General features: G+C 37.4%; 1 protein-coding gene across 3 annotated transcripts in view; it reads left to right on the top strand.

Moving 5' to 3' along the window:
• The window catches only part of LOC140741793 (constitutive coactivator of PPAR-gamma-like protein 1 homolog), a 137,976-nt gene that overhangs the window by 54,507 nt on the left and 59,185 nt on the right, over nt 1-24,284 (top strand). For all 3 annotated transcript variants that reach the window (XR_012102140.1, XM_073072182.1, XM_073072183.1), the window contains exons 4-9: nt 2,612-2,740; nt 6,071-6,173; nt 8,703-8,803; nt 10,771-11,087; nt 13,554-13,686; nt 19,066-19,311. Coding sequence is in view for 2 of the 3 variants with exons in the window: in XM_073072182.1 (XP_072928283.1) it covers nt 2,612-2,740; nt 6,071-6,173; nt 8,703-8,803; nt 10,771-11,087; nt 13,554-13,686; nt 19,066-19,311 (1,029 nt within the window). In the remaining variant the exon portion in view is untranslated. The remainder of the gene's footprint in view (nt 1-2,611; nt 2,741-6,070; nt 6,174-8,702; nt 8,804-10,770; nt 11,088-13,553; nt 13,687-19,065; nt 19,312-24,284) is intronic.

Genomic DNA, 24,284 nt, shown 5'->3' with positions numbered 1-24,284 from the left:
TCTGCAGTTGGTTGAGTTTTCCTTCAGTGATTGATATGGTAAAATCTGTTGAGAACCATTGAATATTTGAAGCTGAAGTGTTTCTTTCACCAGAATTTTCTGCCCTCAGCATGATAGTTTTCTAAAGCAGGGTCGATAACGCATTTATCACCCCTCTTCTTCAATTTTATTTTTTGCTATTGTATTCTCATTCTGCTATTCATCTTATTCTCTCTTCTTGTACCCATATGCATTTCTCTTGATAAACCACTGTTTTGGAAATTTTGTTGATGTGCTTGTCATTCCCTGGATGCTCCAATGATTTAATTACCCACTGCTTGGAGATGAACGAGATTTCCCGAGAGTAATGCTGCTGATTTTTCTTTGCTTTTCCTTGGGTAGGAATCTAACTTTCATTCTGTCTCCTTTTGGCAAGGGCCTTGGAATTGGAAACATATTCTGTGGAATATCCAGTAGAAACTTGGACACTCATTCCTCATGACCACTTTTGTCCTGCTGTGGATTTGGGTAATATGTGGCACAGTATGTTGGTATAGTTTAAAAAGATATTATCTTGTTTCACAAAATGAGGCAGACTAATTGTCTGAACTTGGGTCATCTATCCAGAAAGAAAACTGCCTAGTCTGTGTTCACTTCCACAGCATCTAATTGTTTCTGAACTAATTATAGACTTTTACTTTGCTGTACCACCCAGAAATTTGTTTATTCAATAGCCTGTGTGAAGAAGAGCTTACTGAAAGAATAAATTGATCTTTTATGAGTTTGAATTAATTTATTTGTGCTTGTGTAGTTATTTTCATTTTTCTAACCTTTAGAATGACTAGATCTTTATTCTACCTTTAGAATTAAATGCATTGTCTATAGATAAATGTAAAGCACATGCTTGATCGTGCCTAAGTCTTTTGATATGAGGTATAGTCGTTGATAGTCTTTGGCTTTTAAGTTTTCTTCTAAGGCTTGATTACCTCCTGATTTGATATCGAGATTCTGACTGTGTGCTTTCACAATGTGGTTTTATAGTATTGGCATCACTCATGCCCTGTAGTTTGTCCAGTAAACAATCAAATGTAACAGGAACAGCACATGGTAGCATTTCAATTCATCCACAGTTAAAATTAAGTCTGCAGAAAAATCTATTGATTTTTTTCATAAAAGCCAAACCATTTGAAGAATTTTTATTTTTACCTTTCAATGAAAATGAAACTTTATTACAACTTAAGCTCTTGAAATCTTAGCTTGGACTATTACTGTGGAAATTTATTGTGTATTATTGATAGCAACAAATTTTAAGATGATCAAATTAGCATTACATAATTTTAAATTTTCTTCATTACCAGTTTAGAATTAAATAGGAATGGAAATTTACTTTTACTTTTTTAAAAGTTTTTTTAGGGGTTTAAGCCACATGCTCTTTAGTTGATTAAATTTTTAATTATTCCCTAGCAAACATTTCCTTACAGTTTAAGATGTTAATTGATGGAAGATAATTTGGTAATCTCAATCAGTGGAACAAAATGGGATGCCCAACTTGATCGGTTAAATTTGTTCAATTTAATTTGCACTCATTGCTTCCATCCAGGTAGCTGTAAGGCATTATAATCACAAATGGTTATCAGAGACAATACAGTTTCCAGTGAAAAATAACATGATACTTCATGAAATGATTCTTCATGCACTGTTTCTTTCTATTGAAATGGTGATTCCCCCTCAAAAGGATATCATTAATTTTAGTCCTTCTTGAAATATAAAATAGAATTTACACAGATTGAATTAATTGTTATGGCGATGTCATTCAGTGTTTCACGTGTACATTGATAACACCCATTTCTGCATCTTGTTTGCTTCTTTTGATCCGTGGTATCAGACTCCATGTGTGACATGTTACTCTACATCAAAATCCAAAAAATCGGCAAGCCCATCTGCCTTCATCTCTATAATATTGCTAGTATTCATGAGACATAAACAAATCTGAGCTTATATATCTACCTATCCATTAGTTACAACTTCTATGTTCTACCTTCTGCTTTTATGAAACTTTGCTGTACTCATTCTTTGTAAAAATGAGAGTTTCTCTGTCATTTTCTTCATCTTTTTGCTTATTCATAATTCTCTGTTGTGTCCAATGTAAAATTTTGTTGATGTTTTTATTGCTGCTTGGTGTTGGCCTTGCTGACTATGTAACCTATGCCATTTCATTCCCACTAATTTGTTATGAATCCTTCCCTGTCCATTTTGTTTTTTGTCCATTATTAGCAGTGGTGGCAGCAATTTTGTCCCTAAATTTTCCACCTCTTCTCCCTTAGGATCACCCTGAAAACTGACCTCTTTGATCGTACTTTTAGAGTCAGAGAAAGTACAGGGTAGAAGCAGGCCCTTCAGTCCATCTAGTCTGTACCAAACTTTTAAACTGTCTAGTCCCGCCGAAAACTCTTTCTAATATTTCCTGCTTTGGTTCACATTGTGTTCGTGTCTGAATGTGCTTCTGATTTTTAAAAAAATTTATGTTAGTTAAGATGCTATAAAAATTCAAACTAGTTACAATTTTCTAAAACAATGTGTGAGTGTAAGGAAATATTTTAAATATTCAACCTTTGGGTTTATGTACTTTCAGGTACGAGCACACCAGCTTGTTCTTCCACCTTGTGATGTAGTGATAAAAGCAGTTGCAGAATACGTGCGTAATATTCAGGATATTGGAGATTTGGATGCAGTTGCAAAAGATGTTTTTAAACGTTCTCGGGTATGTAACAAATAAATACAATCATGACATTTACTGTATGTTGCACATTACTGAATGATTCTTATTTGTAGTTCTTCTTCATGCCATTGATGAAAAATGCTGATTCCTTTGTCATTACTTGTTTGATCATTTGTACCTATTATAAGAGATTTAAGATTAAGTTCAGTTATCATTCAACCATACATGAATATAGCTAAACGAAACACTGTTCTTCTGGGGCTGAGGTGCAAAATGCATTACCAACAGCACACTGCACATACTGTAGCACATAGCACAAATAGCATATATGGTTATGATTTCAGAAAAAACATACAATCACAAAGAGAAAAAAATAATAACATATGGCAAGTCCCTGTGTGACATGACTACACTGATGGTAAGTTGGCTTGGTCTTATGCTTGTTCTTCCACCGAGCAAACCCTGGAGGGCAGCACCACCTCATCATCTCTTCCCCTCTGTGATTACCACAGGCAACCTTGCAGTCTTAGCCCAGGCCTGGTCCTCACCACAACCAAGGCTACGCAGCTCCCCTGCCATTGGTAACGCCAATGAACCAGTGAACCAGACTTGCAGTACTCTACATTACCAATGTCTAACAGGTTCTTGCAATCACAATAAAAATGTCCAAAACAATCACTCACACCGGGTACACGACAAGTCTTAGCAACAGCACAACGGTACGCAATAAAACCAGCTCCATCGCTATCTAGCAGTGACTTGCAATCGTAAAAAAGTCTTACAAGAGAAACAAAAGCACCTTTGATTGGACCTGATGTGTCCGCTGCATCCAAGCATGCTATCATCCTATAAGTTAGATAGTAAATATAATGGATTTATAGTTAATACTGTCCAGTTAGCTGAAGTTTCATGGAAATAGTTAAAAAAGGTCTTTTTTTTTTAAAAAGACAAACTGTTGAAGTGAGCACCAAACTATGTATAGTACTAACAATACAATACTATAAAACTGTGTATTATTTCCTAAAAGGCATCAGCGGAGGGAATTCATCCAGAGTACACTACTGTGTTCTTTTGATTCACTATAAATGAACAAAATCAGCACAGACTTCTAGTGCAGATAATGCTTTCATACATAGCTTTCAATGATTGCTTTCTCCAAATCTTTCAAGCCTGAATGCTTGAAACCTGAGTGAGCAAAACAGTTCTGTTTGTCTTACTGCTTATTCCTCACCAATTCTCAATGACCAGAATTGCTGAATTTTGAACACAAACATATGCAACTGATGCTATTTAAAAACTGTTCGCTCTAAGCACAGTTTAGTGTCTTAACAGCTTCGAAAGTTGTGCTTGACTAGCTCTAGTTAGAAACTGTTCAGCATTGGTCTTCTGCTCCAATTAAGTAGCCTAGTGTCTGAAATATAGAAAGGGAATCCTGGCTATTTTCTTGAATAGTTTTTGTTTTTTAAGAATTGGTCCAAATAATTGGCTGCCCTGATTAACTGGTGGCCCAATTAACTAGAATCCACTACACTTGTAGGCTATTTGGCCTAGTGTTAATTTTTCTAGTAAATATTCAGTAGTGTTCCTGTGTTGTAGCTTCCCTTACTAAAGCCTTGTTGAGTCCTTTTGCTAACTTCAGGAGGTAAAGAGTAGGAATAGAAACTTGAAGGATGTTAATGACAGAATGTAAGGTATAATGTGAAAAACTGAAGCATAATAAGTGAATACCAAAAAGATAGAGTATGAAGCAGGTAAAAATGTGAGGTTGAAAATGTTGCAAAACAGAACAAGGACTAACAGGGCTAATAGCTGCAGTATTCTCAACTATCAGAAGAGAAAGCACTTACAAAGCAAGTACAGTTGGCCCTCCTTATCCGCGGGGGCTTGGTTCTGGGACCCACCACCCGCAGTGTTTCTGTTTAGGAAAATGATCATGATTGAAAATAAAGTGGAAATAATACAGCGATCAGAAAGAGGTGAAACGCCATCAGTCATTGGAAAAGCGTTAGGCTACAGTCAGTCAACGATCGGAACAATTTTAAAGAATAAAGTGAGAATAATGGAGCATGTGAAGGCCCTGCCCCAATGAAAGCTACAATTATTACTAAGCAACGCAGTGGTTTAATTATTGAAGTACAAATGTTTCTTAAGTGTTTTATATGCATGGAAAGGTAAAGTATCTACTATATACTAAGACAAACATTTGACTGACACTAAGTAATACCGAATGTACCTGTTCTGACTTAGAGAACTTCCATTTTTTTTCCAATCCCGATCTGCAGTAACCTATGCACATCCTCCCGTATACTTTAAATCATCTCTAGATTACTTACAATACCTAATACAATGTAAGTGCTATGTAAATAGTTGTTATACTGTATTGTTTAGGGAATAATGGCAAGAAAAAGAGTTTGTACATGCTCAAACAACAAGTGCTGGGGAGAGAACTTCCGGGTTTTCCCGATCCGTGGTTGGTTGAATCTACGCATGCGGAACCCGCGGATAAGGAGGGCCGACCGTATTTCCATTCTGTTTGCAAACACAGCCCTGAGCTCCCAGTTGATTATGTTTCTGTTGTTCCCGTTACCATTCTGAATTGCCTACTACTTAGCTGTAGCGAAACTCAACACCAGCTAATGAATACTACATGATACTTACATTAGGTACTTTTCAGCCTATTGGCTTTAATAAAAATAATAATAATTTCAGACAGTGACTAGTTTCCACTCTTCATTGGGTATGTAATGCTTGTAATGTGGGATTTCTATGCTAGTGTTTTTGAGGGATTGGGAGTGGGAGGATATAAGGAAAGAGTTAAGTTGTAGTTTGAGGTGAAGATCTGTCATTGGAAAACTACATTAGCCTGAGGTCTTTGACATTTGAAGTAGGTTTCTGGGATTTGATACCAGTTTTCAAGAATGTTTTATTATTTCCAGACCACTCAAAAGATTGAAAGATGCAACAAAAGGTTGCTTATACTTTGTATGTCAGGAGTTTATGATCATGTCATATGTTCATTACTAATAATGACTCCAGTCTTTATATCCCCAAAGATCATATTCATATGTTACTTTTGACAAGTCTAGTTAAATCATTCTGAATAATATGGGGTGACAGGGCTGAGTGCTGCCTGCTCCATGGATAGCTCTTTCATTATTTTCATGAGTGAACTTCATTGATTCATTCAATTTTCAGCCTTTTTCAAAACAATTTTCACAGATAAATGCCATATGTGTTTATTTTAAGTTATATGCCAAGTGACTAGTTTTGTCTTGTGTGGTTTATTTTTGAATTTGATTTAATTGCAGAAGCTTATTTACACAAGAATTATATTTCAACTTCTGTGGATAATTTGACTTGTTCTGTTTTCAGTCCAGAACGGAAGACAAAATTGAACAATTCAAGAGGGCAGTTGAATATTATTCCATTGCGAGCAAACCTCCGTTATTTCAACATGGTCCAACACCTTTCCCAGGTATATACTGGATGGATTGTGAACTGATGGTAGAACTTCTTGTGTTCAAAAATCAAAATTTTTTAGAGTTTTACATGTATTTTGCTACATGAATGCAGTCCACTGCAAGTCCTAAGCTAAATTTACCTTTTTTTTTCCTTGAAATTTTTACCTTCCAACCATAATGGCTTATTCCAAACATGTTAGAAATCATGAGAACCTTTATCCTATTAGTAAAACATTTTAAAAAATTTATTCCCCATTTTGTTAAACACCCCAGGAAGTTCCCATTGTTAGTCTAGTCACCTGTAACTTCGCTACCTTAAGAGTGGGAAAATCAAGAATGATTTGACTCAAGCAAGTTCCTTACTGACCCCTCTCTGTCTGGCTCCAGCTACCTATCTTATACCATCTTCTCTCTCATCCCTCCCTCTCATTTTGGCTGTTTTCCCTCTATACTCTGTCTTGGTGCAGGGTCTCAACCTGAAACATCAGCCATCCTTTTGACACTGCAGATACCACTTGACATGCTGAGTTCTTCCAGAAGTTTATTTTTCTGCTCCAGGTTCCAGCGTCTGCAATTTCTTGTCTCAACTCAGAATTTGTGGTAAACAGTGAGGTGACCTTATTTGCTTCAGGTCTCAAAGAAGGTTTGGCTATAAACTTTGCTTTCCCCAAAGTAATTTGCTGAGAGGTTTCAGATTAAACATACCCATAGTGTTACATTTGTGAAATCATTAAGTTGTCTGAGCAGCTTTTTAAAATAAAGAATTTTCATTATCAGCATACCACAATGTAATTAAGGTAGAAGCAGAAATAAAGTGTTTTTATATTTCAAGGTACTTTTGTATTTTAATACATTTAAAACTATATTTCAATCATAACACAACATTATCTTGTAAAATCCATTTACCGTAGATTCCGGATTATAAGCCGCTACTTTTTTCCCACATTTTGAACAGCTTTGAACTCTGCGGCCTATAATCCAGAGCGGCTAATACATGGTTTTTTTTCATGCCGCCTCGTAAACATTTTGCCTCGTAACAGTAGACCAATAAAATTGATGAGTAGTTCACAGAGGTCCAATGAAATTGTACGATAAATCAAGCGCACTTTCACAATCAAATTATTGTAAATCAGTCATTTGTACTCACCCTCATCAACATGGAAAATACTCGAAGAAAAGCAAGACCCGAGCGCGTCAGACCCGATTAGACCCGATCGCGTTACGCAAGCGCGTCAGACTCGATTAGACCCGATCGCGTTACGCAAGCGCGTCAGACCCGAGCGAAAACGCTGCTTTTAAGTTAAAGTCGATCAATAACTTTTCCTGGTAGGCTGCAGTATATATATTTTTACCAGTCGCTAGGAGATATTGGAATGTTGTTCGTGCTGTTCAGTAAAAAAGTATATGCAACGTAATTTGTGTTACCGATACGTATGTATATTTAAAAGTAGCGGTGCGGCCTAAAATCCGGTGCGGCCTTTACAATTAAAAAATTGATTTTATTTCTAAAATTAGAGCCTGCGGCTTTTAATCAGGTGCGCTCTGTAGTCCGGAATCTACGGTACATTGAAACTCTAATAATCTAGCATCTGATTTGAAATCCTGATGATTTTCCATTGACTTGCTTATTAGTCCAGAGTGTGAGTCAAGGACCCAGAGCCAGCACTGTGGGCCAAATGTTCAATTGCAGATGGAGTTAGGAAAACCCAAGAGTAAATCTGAAACATACAAGCTGAAACTCTCCAAATTCTGTTTCCTTAACACTAGAGATTCTGCAGATGCTGGAAATCCAGAGTAATATACACAAAATACTGGAGGAACTCAGCAGGTCAGTCAGTATCTATGGAAGGGAACAAACTTGTTGTTCCAGGCCTAGACCCTTCTCCCCGTGGCCTTGTCATGTTCACTGGAAAATCTATCATACTATTTTGTAACATTTTTAAAAAATGATAAAAACTATGTTTGGGGATTAATAGAAATGCATACAATTATCTGAAAATTTGCTAGTCCAGCACCACCAAAGTCCTCGGATGCATGTTATTATAGTTTTATAGTGGTTTACAGTAACTGGGTTAAAACATTGCTAAAGAATCATTTGGATCTCAAGCAGATGTAGGTTTTTGATCAGTTTGATAATAAGTCCTTTTCATAAATAGCTTAAATTCATGTTAGTTCTAGTTATTTTCCTTGATTGTGAATCACTTTGGGATTTCTTCATTAATCTAAACATGAATGGAAATTCCAGTCTCTTGGAATAACCTGAAATGCTCAGCAAAAAAAAACAGGAGTTTTCAAGTGTGTACTACAGAAAGCAATCACATTTTTCTGAACACTTTTTCTTATGCTTTGATTGAATTAGTTTCAACAGCTTCAAGCCCATGATGCAAGTATCATGCATTTGTTCTGATAAATTGGGATTGACTGGTGTACCTTCACAAGGTGCATTGGTATTCAAAAAGAAAGATACCCTAGAACTGTTGTTCATTTATTAACTTGCTCTCTGAGATCTCTACAACATTTCAATATTTTTCTCCTGCTTAAAGGAATGCGATTGAATCAGTTTGGAGTGCCTGGTTTTGTACCACACTATCCACATCCACAGATGCTTAACATTCCACAATCCCATCTTCAGGCGAAGGCTATGGTGAGTCTGATTAGCGAATGATGCCTTAAATCTTAATTATCATTCGTTGTGTGCATCAGAATCTTAATGATAGCATTGCTGGCAAAATCATCCCATTGTTGTCATGGCTTGGGGTTAGATCCCAGAAATTATTGCACATTATATCTCTACATCACTGATATTTGTTCATGGAAATATTTGTTCTGTCATATACTTTGGGGAAGAGGGTGAATGTACTTTCCTGCTCTGAAGATTTGGAAGAAAATTGTCACGTAAATTCCTCTCGCTCTTTAATGTTTCATTTACATCCGAATAAAGCTTTCCTCCACAAAATAATCTTAAAATTTTCAATCATTTTTGCCAACTATAAAACTGACATGAGAAAAATACTGAAAGAAAGGAGAGGATGCTTTCTGTAGCCTAGATCATAGGACTTCAAAGCCTTGAAGTATTCAGATTTCAGTGCTCTACATTCTGTAAACAGCATTTAGTTAAATAATGAGATAATCTGTCGAAATGTGGTTTGTTAGGGAATGAACGAATGTTTGCTACGGTATTATGAGATCACCACTTCCGAATGTAAAGTGGCATGGAATCTATTGTATTTTCCTACTGGGCAAATTTTTAGTTTGTTACCACATGTAACAGTGCAGCATTCTTACAATAATTCTGAACTAAAGTGTTCTCTATATATTTATTGCCATTTTGCGGATAGCTATGAAAATGTGTTTGCAAATGCTTCTGGATGCATGATTCAGTTGGTCAATACAGTGAGAATGTTAAGAAACTAAAGTGAAGGTTAGCGGTTTCTACCATGAGGTAAATTGCAATTTTAAAAGAATTGTCAACAATTTTGGTAAATGAAAAGAAAACCTGTTCCTGACTGGATATTCTCAAAATTTTTAATGGTATTTCACTTTGGTAAAGCTATTAATTTGTCACATTTAAAATAATTCATCTTACATCATCACATAAACTCAGCTGGAATTTTTTTAAAAAGCAAAATCAATGAAAAGCTTACAAATGTACATATTTTGAAGTTAATTTTCTACAAACCACACCATTAAAATAAGCCATTAAGCTCTTTATAGTTGTTATTTCATTTAATAATTTAGCTTCATTGTTAGCAGTTTTGCACTTTCCTTCTTTTCCTTCAAAAATTTTGCTAATTTGAACTTTGGACCTTGTTTGTATATACTGAGTTGTTGTTGCACTATCTAATGAAAAATTGATCTATTTTTCATTTATGCAGTTGACTTTGGAAACACTTTCATATGAAGATGGTTTTGGTTAAATGCCAAATTCTTAAGTGGAAGAGAAAGAAGGAACCTGCATTTTATATAGTTCCTTATCACAGCCTCAACAATGTAACATCACAGGATTGCTTTTAAAATCTTTACTATTAATATTAAGGTTACTATCGATGCAATGCTCCTCAGACAGGATGAAGAGGTCAATACTCCCCAATGCCATTAGGCTTTACAATTCTACCGCCAGGACTTAAGAACTTTTTAAAAGCTATTATTAATGCTTTTTGAGATAGTGATTTAGATGCATATCATATTTTTTTTACTGAGTTAAGTATTGTATGTAATCAGTTTTGCTACAACAAGTGTATGGGACATTGGAAAAAAGTTGAATTTCCCCATGGGGATGAATAAAGTATCTATCTATCTATTATTAATCTTCAATAAATTTTATTTAATTATTAAGTGATTAAGAAGAATAGTGTATTTAAATAATATTCTTTTTATTATTTTGAAAGAATTATATATTCAGAATTTTTGAAGATTTTGAAACTGTTGATGTGTTGTGACATTAATTTCATGTTAACTGATTTACTGGCAGCCCTAATTAAAAGTAAGTCTGTATTGTCTGAATAATTTTGAACTCCCACATCACACACACACACAGTGTAATGTATGAGTTCAAAAGACTGGTAACAATTAAAAATTAATGTGATAATTAATTGTTTCATTTTTTTCCAGGGCCAACGACTAGTTAGCCAAGCTGCTGCTTCAGGACAGAGACCTTCTGACTTGTATTCACCTAACAAAGAACAGCCATCATCATTAGGTACATACCAGTCTGCTCTGTCTGACCCCAGCCTCACCCTGGAATCCAACAACAGTTACAGCAACATTCCTCATGAAGGGAAGCATACACCTTTGTATGAGCGTTCCTCACCAAATATTTCTACGGTTTCAGCTGTGAGTCCAAATCACTGTGGCATAGAAGGTCCATTTTTCCCTGCTTCTTCAACATCATCTTCATCCGATAATGAGGAAAATAGAAGTGCTGTTAAGTAAGTTTTTTTTAACATTCTTGTTGTTAGTTTGTACAATTGAAGGTACATTACATTAAAAGTAGGGCTACCATACAAATTAAAAATTGAGACTACTGTGATTAATGAAGTTATTAAACAATGGAAAGCTATTTGGCACTTCTATCAATGGGTGGTCCAATGAAAAAATCGCAAGACCTCAAATATAGCATACAAATCAAAATTAGGTTTATTATCACTGATCTATGCTATGAAAATTGTTGTGCAATACATAAAAGTTACTATAAGATGCAATAAGAAATAATAAAAAAACAAATAGTGCAAGAGAAAGAGCAGATCAGTGAGGTCGTGTTCAGGGGATTGTGGACCTTTCAGAAATCTGATGGCAGAGGGAAGAAGCTGTTCCTAAAATGCTGAGTTTGTGTCCTCAGGCTCCTGTGCTTTGTAGCCTCCATACCACGTGGTAATGCAACCAGTCAGAACGCTCTCTGTTGTACCTCTGTAGAAATTTGCTGGTGTCTTTGGTGACATGCCAAATCTCCTCAAACTTCCATTGAAGCATACTTTAGCTGCTGACACCAAGAATACTGGGGGCAGAACAGGCGTGACATTTGGCATTGTGAAGTTTGGCCTGATATATTGTATAACTATTTTATTTGAGGCTCCATTTCCCCCTATTGAACCACACAGACTATGGTTTGGGAGTCTGTAATAAAAGTTCAGTCATTTGAGTCTATGATAGTGTGGTGGGTGATACACCAAAATGGATATCTAGCAAACTGGGTTTGGTCTGATGTGAGTATTGGACTAAACTTTTGAATTTGTTCAAAAAGCCTGCATTTTTTAAGTTTAAAAAAAAATACATTAAGTTGTAATAACGTTTAATTGCATGTGTTAACTGTGATTAACTGCCAGCCCTCATTAAAAATAAGATAATTTAAATAGGTCTGTGTTGTTTGAGTACCTTTTAACCAAAATGATTTTTCTAATGAAATGTGAGTTCTTTGAATGACTAACTGGGTAACATGCTGTATTAATTAAAGATGATACTTTAGATATGAAAATAGAAACCAATTGCATAAGCTGTTACTGATTCATTGCTACTGTGGTGCAGTGAGAGTTTGTCTTTGACTTATACCATGGATAAAGAAAGTAATGGAATGTTTAATATATAATGGACCACTATATTCCAATTGATAGATATAAATAGGACTGAATTTTTCTCAATTTTTCTGAAATGAAGTAGAAGTATATGGCTATAAAAGTATAACCATGCATATAAACAGTATCAATGACAGAAATGCAGAGAAATTGGAGTCTACATTGAAAGATAATTTTTCAACAGTGGTAGCTTGAGATGGCCAAAATATTTATCTAATCTGTTTGTTCCATTATGTAAGATGTGAAGCATATATGAAAAGTACGCTTGTTTATTTATTGCCTAATCATGCCTGGCATGAAATGTTACCAGTAATTTTCATAAAACTTCATTTAAAATTTTTGATTATATTTTCAAAGAAGTTGCTTGCAAATGTATTGGGAATAATTTTGAGGCTTATAGAATATAGAACTACGCAATACGGAAACAGGCACATTGGTCCACAATCTTGCCTGCCTGCACATTGATAGTTTTTCAACATTATTTTCACTCGCTATGTTAGTACCTTACTTGTTCTAAGCAAATTGTAAAGGAATAAATAGTCTTTAGAATACATTCCCAAACTCTGTTCAGTAACATTAAATCATTTGCATTTCAAAATGTGATGCATATTAGGGACTGAAATACATTGCTTTGAGGTAGTAATTACTTAGTTCATGGTAGATTTTAAGTTGGAACCAGGTTTAAGTAGATAAAATCTGATGGAACATCATTAATATTTTGATGCTGTGCTTATGAAAGAAGTGTAAATATCAAAGTTTAAAATTTGCTTTGTCTTAGACTAAATCAAACGTCAGACTCATACTTGCAATTTATCTTGTTAAACTGTTACATGAAAACTTGGTCTTGGATATAACTTACCAGAAGTCTTATTTAAATTTCAAACTAAGGTTATTCAAAAATAAAAAACAGAATTTGCTAGAATTGTTCAAGCTAAACAAGCATTTTGTAAGCAGCCAGAAAGCTTGAGGCCCATTTGGGAAGTGTTTTACAATTGAAATAAGCATAACCAAAACTGAATCGTGACTGTTGGCTAGCTCATTGCATACAGAATTAAAATAAATGCATGTCTCAAATAGAAACTCCTTTTCTTATGACCACCGGGAGTTTTTGCAGTAACATATCAACCAACACAAAACTAAAGTATTGAATCAGAGGAAATACTTAATGAAGTCTTGGTGAAATGGAGATCATCTTCGGAAAACAACTGTGAGGATAGTTAAAGCAGTGGAAAATTTGGGGGGGATATGGAAACAAGGCACCACTAAAATTCTGTTTTTTTTTTCTTTTGTCCATTTAATGCCTGCATTTGTGTTTGTTTTTCCTAGTCATGTTACTGAACCACATCACCAAGTTGGGCATGTATTAGCATGGGAGAAATCTGGAAATCAGTCTGATGTTTTGGACAAATCTTCTGGAGGGGGGCATCAGAAAGGTGTTTGTATTCGCAGTGAATCAAAGGTATTGTATAAGTACCTACTGTTCTTCGTTAGTTATCTTTAATAACATAAGCATGGTGACTTCAAAATAAAGTTGCAGTGTGATTTAATTTTGAAGTTGATTTTGTTACTGTACCTACAATTAACAAAAATATAGCACAAAATATAATTTACAGAAATCTTAATGTAGAAGTAGAATACCCAGGTGTTCTTCCACTATAAGGCAGTGAGCAATCATCCATTTGAAAATCACAAGGCATTGTTCATTGTGCAAGGTCATGTGGGGATTAATAAAAAGCAGTGTTATCCAAGAAATAATATAATAAAAATTAATGGGACTGAAAGCCATTTGAGTTTGGTCAATTCCAAATCTATTCTTGAGGTGAGGCATCCTATCCATTTTCTCCACAGAATCTTATCAAGATCGTATCTTACTTTTCTTAACCTGCTTGGGTATTGGACTAATCTACTCAAATAGCATCAAATCTTCATTCCAGGAATCCACCTTATGAGCCTTTTATGCACAGTCTGCAATGCAATTATATATGATTCTTTAAATATGAGTGCAAAGTGCATGCGGTACTCCAGGTGGAGCCTCACTTGAAACTTGTAACATTGCATTATAAGTTCTTAGGTTTTGTACTCCATATCCATTGCGTTAATGACAACAATCCCATTACTGTTCCTGATGACTTGCTTTTTGCATGCTACACTTTAGTGTTTATGCACTTGGTGCCTCATTTACACTTGCACTGCAACATTTCGTAGTCTTACTATTTAAATAATAATTTAATTTCTACTTCCAAAGTGGATAACCTCACATTTTCCCACATTATACTCTTTTTCCAGCTTCTTGTCCTACTAATCTGTACATTTTCTTTGCAGGCTTTTATGTTCTTTTCATAACTTGCTTACCTACTTATCATCTACTATACAAATTTGGCTACAGTACATTCTGCCCCTTCATCTATCATTAATATACATTGTAAATAATTGAACTCCGACAACACAGACCTGATCTTTGTGGCACCCACTGCTGGTTACAAACTGAAAATGATTTGTTTTTCCCAAATGTTTTCTATCTATGCCAATATTCCTTTACTATCTAGGTAAATTTAATTATATATGACACAATGTAAATTATCTTCTAAAAATCCAAATGTTACAATTTTGGTTCACTTTTATTTCATTTGTTACATCTACAAAGATTTCTGGCAAGTCTATGATAATTTCTTTTCAGAAAACTATGTTAACACTGCTTGATTATATTAAGATTTTCTAAATGTTCTGATATTACTTCCCCAATAATGTGTGCCAGCATTTTCACAGTGACTGATATGGGACATATAATGGGGAAACAATGTGAAGTTTTCCCTTGTGGTAAGATTAAAAAGTGTCAGAAGGACTTGGGTGTTCTTATATATGAATCACTGAAAGTTTACTGGAAGTTATACAGCATGCAACTAGAAAGATGAATGATATGTTAAATTTTATTGTGGGAGGATTTGAGCATAAGAGTAAAGAAGTTTTATTGCAATTATATAGGTCCTAGATGAGAACACACCTGGAATAGCATTCCTTCAAGTTCAAGTTTATTGTCATTCAACTGTATGCACGTATACTGCCAAATGAAACAACATTCCTCCAGACCAGGGTGCACAACACAGTACATATAACTCACACATGTAACAGAAAATATATATTCCAGCAAATTGACATTTTGCATAAGATGTACTTACAGCACAAGTTAAAAAGTAAACAGTATAATGCTACTGGCACTTTGTGAGACCTGGTTGCTGGCAAGGAATTCTGTAAATGCATGGCCTGGGGAAGAAGTTGTTTCCTATCCTAGCTGCCCTTGTCCTAATGCTATGGTACCTCCTGCCTGATGGAACGGTTTCAAGAAGATTGTGGGACAATATCCTTCCAGAAAGCCAGTGTGGTTTTCGAACAGGCCGTAGTACAGTGGACATGATCTTCTCACTGAGGCAGCTCCAAGAGAAATGTGTTGATCAGCAGAGAAGTCTCTGTGTCACATTTGTTGATCTAACCAAAGCGTTTGACACTGTTGGTAGAGATGGCCTGTGGAAGTTCCTACCAAAATTTGTTTGCCTCCCACACCTAACCAACATCATCTGTCAGTTCCACGAAGGCATGGAAGGCTGCATCAACGTGTGGTGAGTTGTCAGACCCATTTCCCATCAGCAACGGTGTAAAGCAAGGTTGTGTTTTGGCTCCTACTCTGTTTGGACTATTCTTCGCTGCTGTTCTTCAGGATGCCACATCAGACCTGAAGTCAGGGGTCTTCCTACAAACGAGGGTTGATGGTGGCTCCTCAACCTCGCAAGACTGAGAGCAAAAACAAAAGTCAGGGACATTGTGGTGCAGGAGCTACAGTTTGCTGATGACTGTGCACTGGTTACCCACTCTCTCGAAGACTTACAGGAGATCACCAGTTGCTTTGCCAGTGCAGCCAAAAGCTTCAGACTGACAATCAGCCTGAAAAAGATGGAAGTTTTGTACCAACCAGCTCCTGGCTCAAGCTACAAAGAACCAACTGTCCTCATTGATGACACTCATCTCAATGCTGTCAACAAGTTTTGCTACCTGGGCAGCATAATAACACCCTTAGCTTCTCTGGATGTAGAGATTGAGTGAAGAACCAGAAAAGCCAGCTTTGCCTTTGGTCAGCTGAAAGATCGAGTTTGGTCACAGAACATCAGGTTGGCCACCAAGTGCAAGGTATATAGGGCCATTGTCATATCAGTCTTGCTATACGGATGTGAAACGTGGTGCCCATATCAGAGACACTTACGCCAGCTCGACCAACTGCAGCAGTGTCACCTACGTTCTGTAATGAAGATCACCTGGCGAGACAAGGTCTCCAATACTGAGGTCCTCTCTCAAGCCGGAATGCCAGCAGTTTCAACCTTAGTGATGTCAGCCTAACTGCGCTGGGCAGGACCTGTTGTCAGAATGCCTGACGGAAGACTGCCCAAGGACATCTTGTATGGCCAACTGTCCAGTGGTACCCGAAAATGAGGAGGCCAGCAACTATAGTACAAGGATGTTCTGCACAGGAACCTCACGAAAGCTGACATTGCCCGATCAACATGGAAGGATCCAGCTCAAGATCGCTCACAATGGAGGGGTGCCATCAGGAAAGGTGTGGATGTTGCTGAGAACAAGCTCATAGAGGCAACAGAGGAAAGGCACAGGAAGTGTCACAAGTGCTCTTCCAGCACTTGTTGTTCGAGCATGTACAGATTTTTTTCTTGTCATTATTCCCTAAACAATACGGTATAACAACTATTTACATAGCATTTATATTGTATTAGGTATTGTAAGTAATCTGGAGATGATTTAAAGTATACGGGAGGATGTGCGTAAGTTATCGTGGATTGGGATTTTAAAAAATGGAAGTTCTCTTACTAAGTAAGTCGGAACAGGTACATTCGGTATTATTTAGCGTCAGTTAGTCAAACGTTTGTCTTAGTATATAGTATATATAATAGTATACATTTACCTTTCTATGCATATAAAGCACTTAGGAAACGTATGTATTTCAATAATTAAACTACTGCGTTGCTTAGTAATAATTGTAGCTTTCATTGGGGCAGGGCCTTCACATGCTCCATTATTCTCACTTTATCCTTTAAAATTGTTCCGATCGTTGACCAACTAGCCCAACGCTTTTCCAATGACCGATGGCGTTTCACCTCTTTTAGATTGCTTTATTATTTACACTTTATTTTCAATCGTGATCATGATTATTTTTGTGAACTAAAACACTGCTGATTCAGAGCTCTGCCGGGTCCTAAAGTCCACCACACTGAGACAGGTTAAATAAGGGACTTGAGCATCCGCGTTTTTTGGTATCCACGAGGGCTCCCGAAACCAATCCCTCGCGGATAAGGAGGGCCGACTGTATGTGGCAAGCAGTAACTGTCAAGGATTGGCCTGTACAGCCACTCCAGGATGTACATATTAAACCCCACTAACTATCATCATCCTATGGGATGGATAGCCAGAGAGAGAGGGGGGGCAGATGGGGGATCCTTGACAATGCTAAAAGCCCTGTGTATGCAGCATTCCTGATAAATATCCTGGGTGGGTGGAAGTGAGACCCCAATGATCCTCTTAGCAGTCCTGGCAATGCAATTGGTCAGGATACTCTCAATGGTGCGCCTGTAAAAATTGCTTAGAATGGGAGGGTTCTGCACCTACCTCAATCTCCTCTGGAAGTGGAGACGCTCTTGTGCTTTCTTGACTAAAGAGGTGGCGTTGAAGGACCAGGTGAGAATCAGTATGTTGACTTTGTACCAGAGGTGAGAAGACATTAGACCTGGGTTATACCAACATCTGTGATACTTAAAAGGCTGTTCCCTGTGCCTACCTTGGATACTCTGGCCACTTATCTATTATGTTAACTCCTACATACAGACCATTGAATAAATGAGTCAAACCAGTTCAAAGAGATATAGTCCTGGCCAGAAGAAACAGCCTCAACATTAGAGTACTGTTTTGAAAACATAGACTAGAGCATGTTCAGGGAGGCCATGAATATGTGGGATCTGTGACTGGCTATACAGAGAAGTACATTGAGAATGTCACTGTTAATAAACACATTTCAGTGAGGACAAATCTGAAGGCATGGTCGACAGCAGAGGTCCAGGCACTGCCTTCAGATCAGCAAATAAGACGGCTCTTAGGTAAGCAAGAGCTGTACTTTCCTGCGTAATCAGGAAGGCAAAACAGGATTATTCACAGAACTTGCAGCTATTTCTGTGAAAGCAGAGACATGAGGTACATGTGACAGGGCATTCAAACAAGTCTACCCTACGTGTTAATGATAGTGACGTCTCTCTTTCTGATGGCTGAATGTCTTTTACATACTGTTTGATGCACAGTATGATGTGCCAGCTGGGTGCTGAGAGACTGTGCAGCCAGTTAACAGAGGTTCTAGCAGACATCTTCAACATCTCTCTGGAAGAGTTCATTGTCCCTGCAGGCTTCTATCCTCTACCTAAGGAAGAAAAGGATTTGCTAGATTGATGCCTGAGAATTTTGATTTGTACCATGAGAAGTGATTAATCAGACTGGACCAAAATGCTTAGGTTTAGGAGAACAAGAGGTGATCTCATTGAGTGGTTCAAAATTCTTCTAGTCTTTATACAAGATCTGTTACAGGGTTGATTTTTCTGCAGGCTGGGAAATTTAGAACCAGGGTCCTCAGGGCTGTATTAAAGTGATGCAGGATTCAAATAAGAAGGAATTTCAATGTAGAATTTGTGTTGAATCTTTTCTTAAACATTGTAAATCTCTGCACTTAAAACATTGTGGAATGGAGATGTGTTCTTTGAGCCTGATGGATTTTATTAATTATTATCTTTTGTACCAGGTTGAGGAGCTTTCTAACAATCCAGGAAGCCAGGTAGACACAAAAGTTTCCTCTGCATCAGCTGGAAACAGACTAAGCCAAATCAACACTGAACATATTCCATCTTTACTGTCGGTGCCTACAAGAAACCACATGGACATCACCACACCTCCTGTGCCAATGGTTGCTCCAGAGGTATTAAGAGTTGCTGAACACAGGCACAGAAAAGGACTGATGTACCCTTACGTATTTCAGGTGCTCACTAAGGTAGGTCTAAATACTGCTAATTATGTAGAGTTAAGTATTAATATCAAAATGTTATCAAAAACTGTAAGCCATGTATTAACACTAGAAGTACCATGAATGACATGTATATGGACTTCTAAACAGCATTTGCTAATTTTTGTAATGGTGACTAGTTTAAAAGTGTGGTGAAAAGTTACATGAACTTGGGTTTTGCTGCCAGCAGTGAGGTGACCCTGTTTGCTTCTTGCCTTTTCTGAATCTTTTTAAGTATGTGTGCCCAAAATTTTCCTGATTGAAAATTGCAGCAACGTAATGCACAACATTATGCTGTCACATGGGCTCACATGATAAAAGCTCCACCCTGAAAACAGCTGGAGAAAAAATTGATTGTTTACAGGGAATATTGCCCACTTGTCAACACTGTGCTCCATTCGCCAAAGCTTTTCCTGCTATCAAACCTGACGGATTATGAATGCTTTTGGGTGTCTGGACTATGGAAGTATTCAAAAACTCTTGGTGTTAACTCTAGGGAACATGTTGAGGAAGGAATATAGGATACAGGATTTCATTAGTTGGGACATTGAATACAACAGCAGGGAGGTTTTTGCACCAACTTTATAAAACTCAGCTGGAATAGAGTGTACAGTACTCGACACCACAGTATAGGAAGAATATGATGGCAGTAGAGAGAATGCAGGGGAGATTCAACATGATGTTTCCTGGGATAGATTGTTCTACTTAGGAAGAGAGACTGAATGAGCTAAGTAAGTCTGGAGCAGAGGAAGTTAAGGCGGGGGGACATGGTTGAGCTGGTAAAAAAAATTATGAGTGTATAGATAGGGTAGATTGCAGAAAATGTTTCTCTATATCTGAAGTAGACAAAACAAGAGAATATTGACTTAGGATAAGGGGGGAGAGATTGAGTGGAGATATAAGGAACACCTTTTTCACCCAGAAAGTGATGTGTCATAGAATTGTATGGTGTAGAAGTAGACGCTTCTATACCATATGATTCTCTATGATGTTGAAAATCATGTCTACCTGTAAGAATGACATTTGACTGTATTAGTTCCATATATCCTCTGTGTCACATTCATTCAGCTACCTGTCATGATGCCTGGTAAATGTTGTTCCTGCATTTGCCTTCAATATTTTCTTTGGGAGCACGTTCCAGATATCAACTCATTCGTTATCTAGGTGTGGAGAGGATGTTCTCTATGGTGGGAGAGTCTAAGACGCAGTCTCAGAATATAGGGGAGTCCTTTTAGAACAGAGATGAGGATGATTTTTTTTAACCAGAGAGGGAATCTGGAATTTGTTGCCACAGGCAGCTGCGGAGGCCAAGTCTGTATGTATATTTAAGGCAGAGCTTGATTCTTGATTGGTCAGGGCATGAAAGGATACGGGGAGAAGGCAGGAGATTGGGACTTGGAGGAAAAGTGGATCAACCATGATGAAATGGCAGAGCAAACTCAATGGGCCCAATGACCTAATTCTTCTCTTGTGTCTTAGGATCTTATGGTTAGGTGCTGTGTCGTATGATGTAGGTGATCATGGTCTTTCCATAATTGTTCTGATTATTCTTGGCAAATTTTTCTACAGAAGTTGTTTGCCATTGCCTTTTGGGTGGTGTCTTTACAAGACAGGTGACCCCTGCCATTATCAATACTCTTCAGAGATTGTCTGCCTGGCATCAGTGGTAACATAACCAGGACTTGAGATGTGCATCAGCTCCTCATACGACCATCCACCACCTGCTCCCACGGCTTCACGGGACCCTGATTGGGGAGGATAAGCAGATGCTACACCTTGCCTAAGGGTGACCTGCAGGCTAGAAGAGGGAAGGAATGCTTTACACCTCCTATGGTAGAGACATATCTCCATCCTGCTGCCCAAGATACCAACTACTCTGTGAAACTAAAAATACCTTTTAGATCTTCTTTAGACCTCATTCCTCTTAGCCATGTCCAAGAGAGTACCTGGAAAATACAGCCCAAGGAAATGGTTGAAGTGGTGTTATACTTGCAGCATGTAAGAAGTGTTTAGATGAGTACCTTTTTTTTTAATCATAGATGAATGTGGGCCGTGTGCTGGGAGATAAGATTTGTGCAAATGATTGCCAGTTGAAATACAAATATGATGGGTCAAATAGCCTGCTTTCATGTTGTATATGTGTCTGACACTGAGATCCACCTTCTTCCTACCTGACTTCAATGTGCTTTGTAGAATGAGTTTTAGATAAGCTCTTGTCCAAAGCCACCCTCTGCTCTAGGAGTCTTTGCAACAATCCAGATCGCAGTAATAGTAATACACAGGCTACGTTGTTCATTGTCAGTAATTGCCTGCTGACTAAGATCAGTGCTACACGACCACACGAGGCTGATGAGGTGATAAAGCACGATTTGGCTGTTACACTCTGGGTGACTGACTAACAGTTCAACATATCTTAATAACCAGCATGGACTTCTGGATCTCTTTATTGCCTAACAATTAACCTGTAATCACACTTCTCAAGTTCTGGCCCCTTACTTGCTTCTTCACTCCCTTGTCTGTACCATTCGCTGCTCTACTTTTGACTAGTTGGATCCTAACTTGTTTTAGTGGAAGTGAAACTGAGGCAGAGGTGTGTATGGAAATGACAAGGCTATTGGGAGGTGTTCTCCTTCTGTCAGCATTTAAATTAAGACAGTAACCACATCCATCTAATCAGTACTCTGAATGAGAAGGGACTGCTGGTGTCAATATTAGATGTCAGAAGTTGCATTCTGTCACTCATAATTGTTTCCCTTCCTTTGATCATCTTCCAATAATTATTGCTGAGTATTTTGTTTCAAGTTGCAGACTAATGATATTATTTGTTTCTGAAATGTTTCTAGTAGAGTAAATAGGATTTTAGTGGTACTTGTTCCATTAGAGTATTAAATGTAATGAAGAAATCTTTTGTTCAGATAATTAGAGTACAAGGTTATTAAAGCATAATCCTGGGACTAATTTGTATATTTTAAAGGTGCCAATTTTTTCATTGACCGTTGGCTGTTATTTTGTTTTCTCTCTTCCTGTGGTAATCCAGTTGTGAAAAAGATTAAAAATAGAATGTACTAGGAATTTGGAACAGGTTAGTCACAAATCTAATATCAAATGGTGGGACAGAGATTTTGATGTGTAGTGCTTCAAAAATAGTTGGAATCCTATAACTTTCTAAACAAAGATGTCAGGCTATAAAATATGTCATTTCAACCATTGCTCACTGACCTATTGTTTTTGTAGCATTCTAATTTCAACGGCAAGGGTATGGAAAAGGGGGTATTTGACTATATTGAGCATTAACTGGTCGTGTAAAATTAAAGTCAGAATATAATTGCTCCACTGCTGCTTAGTTAATTTTACAAAGCAGGTTGACCCAAGAATATGACTGCAGAAGTTTTTCAGAATGGGGTCTTTGGTTCAACCAATTTTGATTTCTTCATTTGCAACCTTCCTTCATTCCATCTACAAGTGCGCATTGAGACAGCACTTTGCACACAGCACAGCATGACTTGGACAACAACCCAGTATGATTATTTGATAATGTTTATGCTATATCACTACGAAAGAACAGATCCATACTATAAGCTGATAAGAGTGTTCTTAATCATTAGACAAGGAATTCCAGAATGTGAAAGTGATATTTCTGACTCAGAATTGTGTGTGACTGGTGTGGACTATGCTGTTAATATGGTTCCTGTCAAGCAATCTACTTTGACATAGATGATATTAAGCTGCTTAAGTGTTGCTGGAGCCTCCTTTGTCCCAGAATATTCCACCACACACCAGATTTTGGTGCTTTATAGGTGTTAGGAAAGGTTTGGGAGTCAGGAATTTCGTCACTTGTGACAGGGTATCCAGTCTCGACTTACTTACATAGCCACAATATTTATGTTCAGATGAGACTGGTTGGTGGTAACCTTTGGGATGATGATGAGAAACGTGACATGTTTAGTTCTGTTGAATATAGATTCTGACTTACTGGAGATTATCATAGTATTTGTAATCCATGCAGGGACCTGGAGCCACAGTGATTGACCTGAACTTTCATAATGCCTTCCTTGCAAGTTATGGCTCCGGCTAGAGGATAGTTTTACCCTTGATTCTCATTGACTTCAATTTTACCAGGGTTTCTAATGGCGTGCCTGGTCATAAACTAATTTAATATTAAGTTTAGGAACAGGCGTCTCTATTTAAACTCGCCTCTTTTTTGCTTGTTATGGGAATATCTAAACTTTGCATAAAGGAGCAGGTTATTAGTGGGGAACTGATATTTGGTGACACCACCATTTTCACTTTCCATCACTTTATTGTAGATGTACTAATATCAACAGAATTAATCTGACTACAGATAACACCTGTAATTATTTATTGAGATACTGCGCAGAATAGGCCCAGTAACCCCCGGTTTAATCTGAGCCTATTCATGGAACAGTTTACAATGACCAAGTAACCTACCAAGTGGTAGGTCTTTGGACAGTGGGAAGAAACCAGAGAACTCAGATGAAACCCATGCGGTCACAGGGAGAACGTACAAACTCCTTACAGGCGGTGGCAGGACTTGAAACTGGGTCACCTGTACTGTAAGGCATTGAGCTAACCACTATGCTACAGCTACATGATGTGATGAAGTGCAGGAAGCTTGAGGTGAATCAGTCATGCAGCATTTGTGGCTAAATGAGGATGTTAACGCTTCCTCTTTGTCTTTTGCAGTCATGCTAGACTTATATTTGAGGACAGGAATATTCAGGGGCCCACATGGTGTTTAATTATCTGGGATCATTGGCATATGGTTGTGTTTTGGCTTGGGAGCACTGATTTGATTCGTTAGTTTTGGAACCACTTGTTGCTCTCTATATCCTGCTGCTCCCGCTGTTCAGTGTGCATGCATTAGTGTTGAAGCTTAATTAGGTTGGCATCTTATTTTTAAGTGTGCAAAATAGTGCACTTAGCATGATCCAGTCATTCAC

The sequence above is a fragment of the Hemitrygon akajei genome, chromosome 19 (assembly GCF_048418815.1).
Source record: "Hemitrygon akajei chromosome 19, sHemAka1.3, whole genome shotgun sequence".
In the NCBI taxonomy this organism is placed as follows: Eukaryota; Metazoa; Chordata; class Chondrichthyes; order Myliobatiformes; family Dasyatidae; genus Hemitrygon; species Hemitrygon akajei.
Note: the sequence above shows the minus strand (reverse complement) of the source record. Positions and strands in the feature narration are given on the sequence as shown.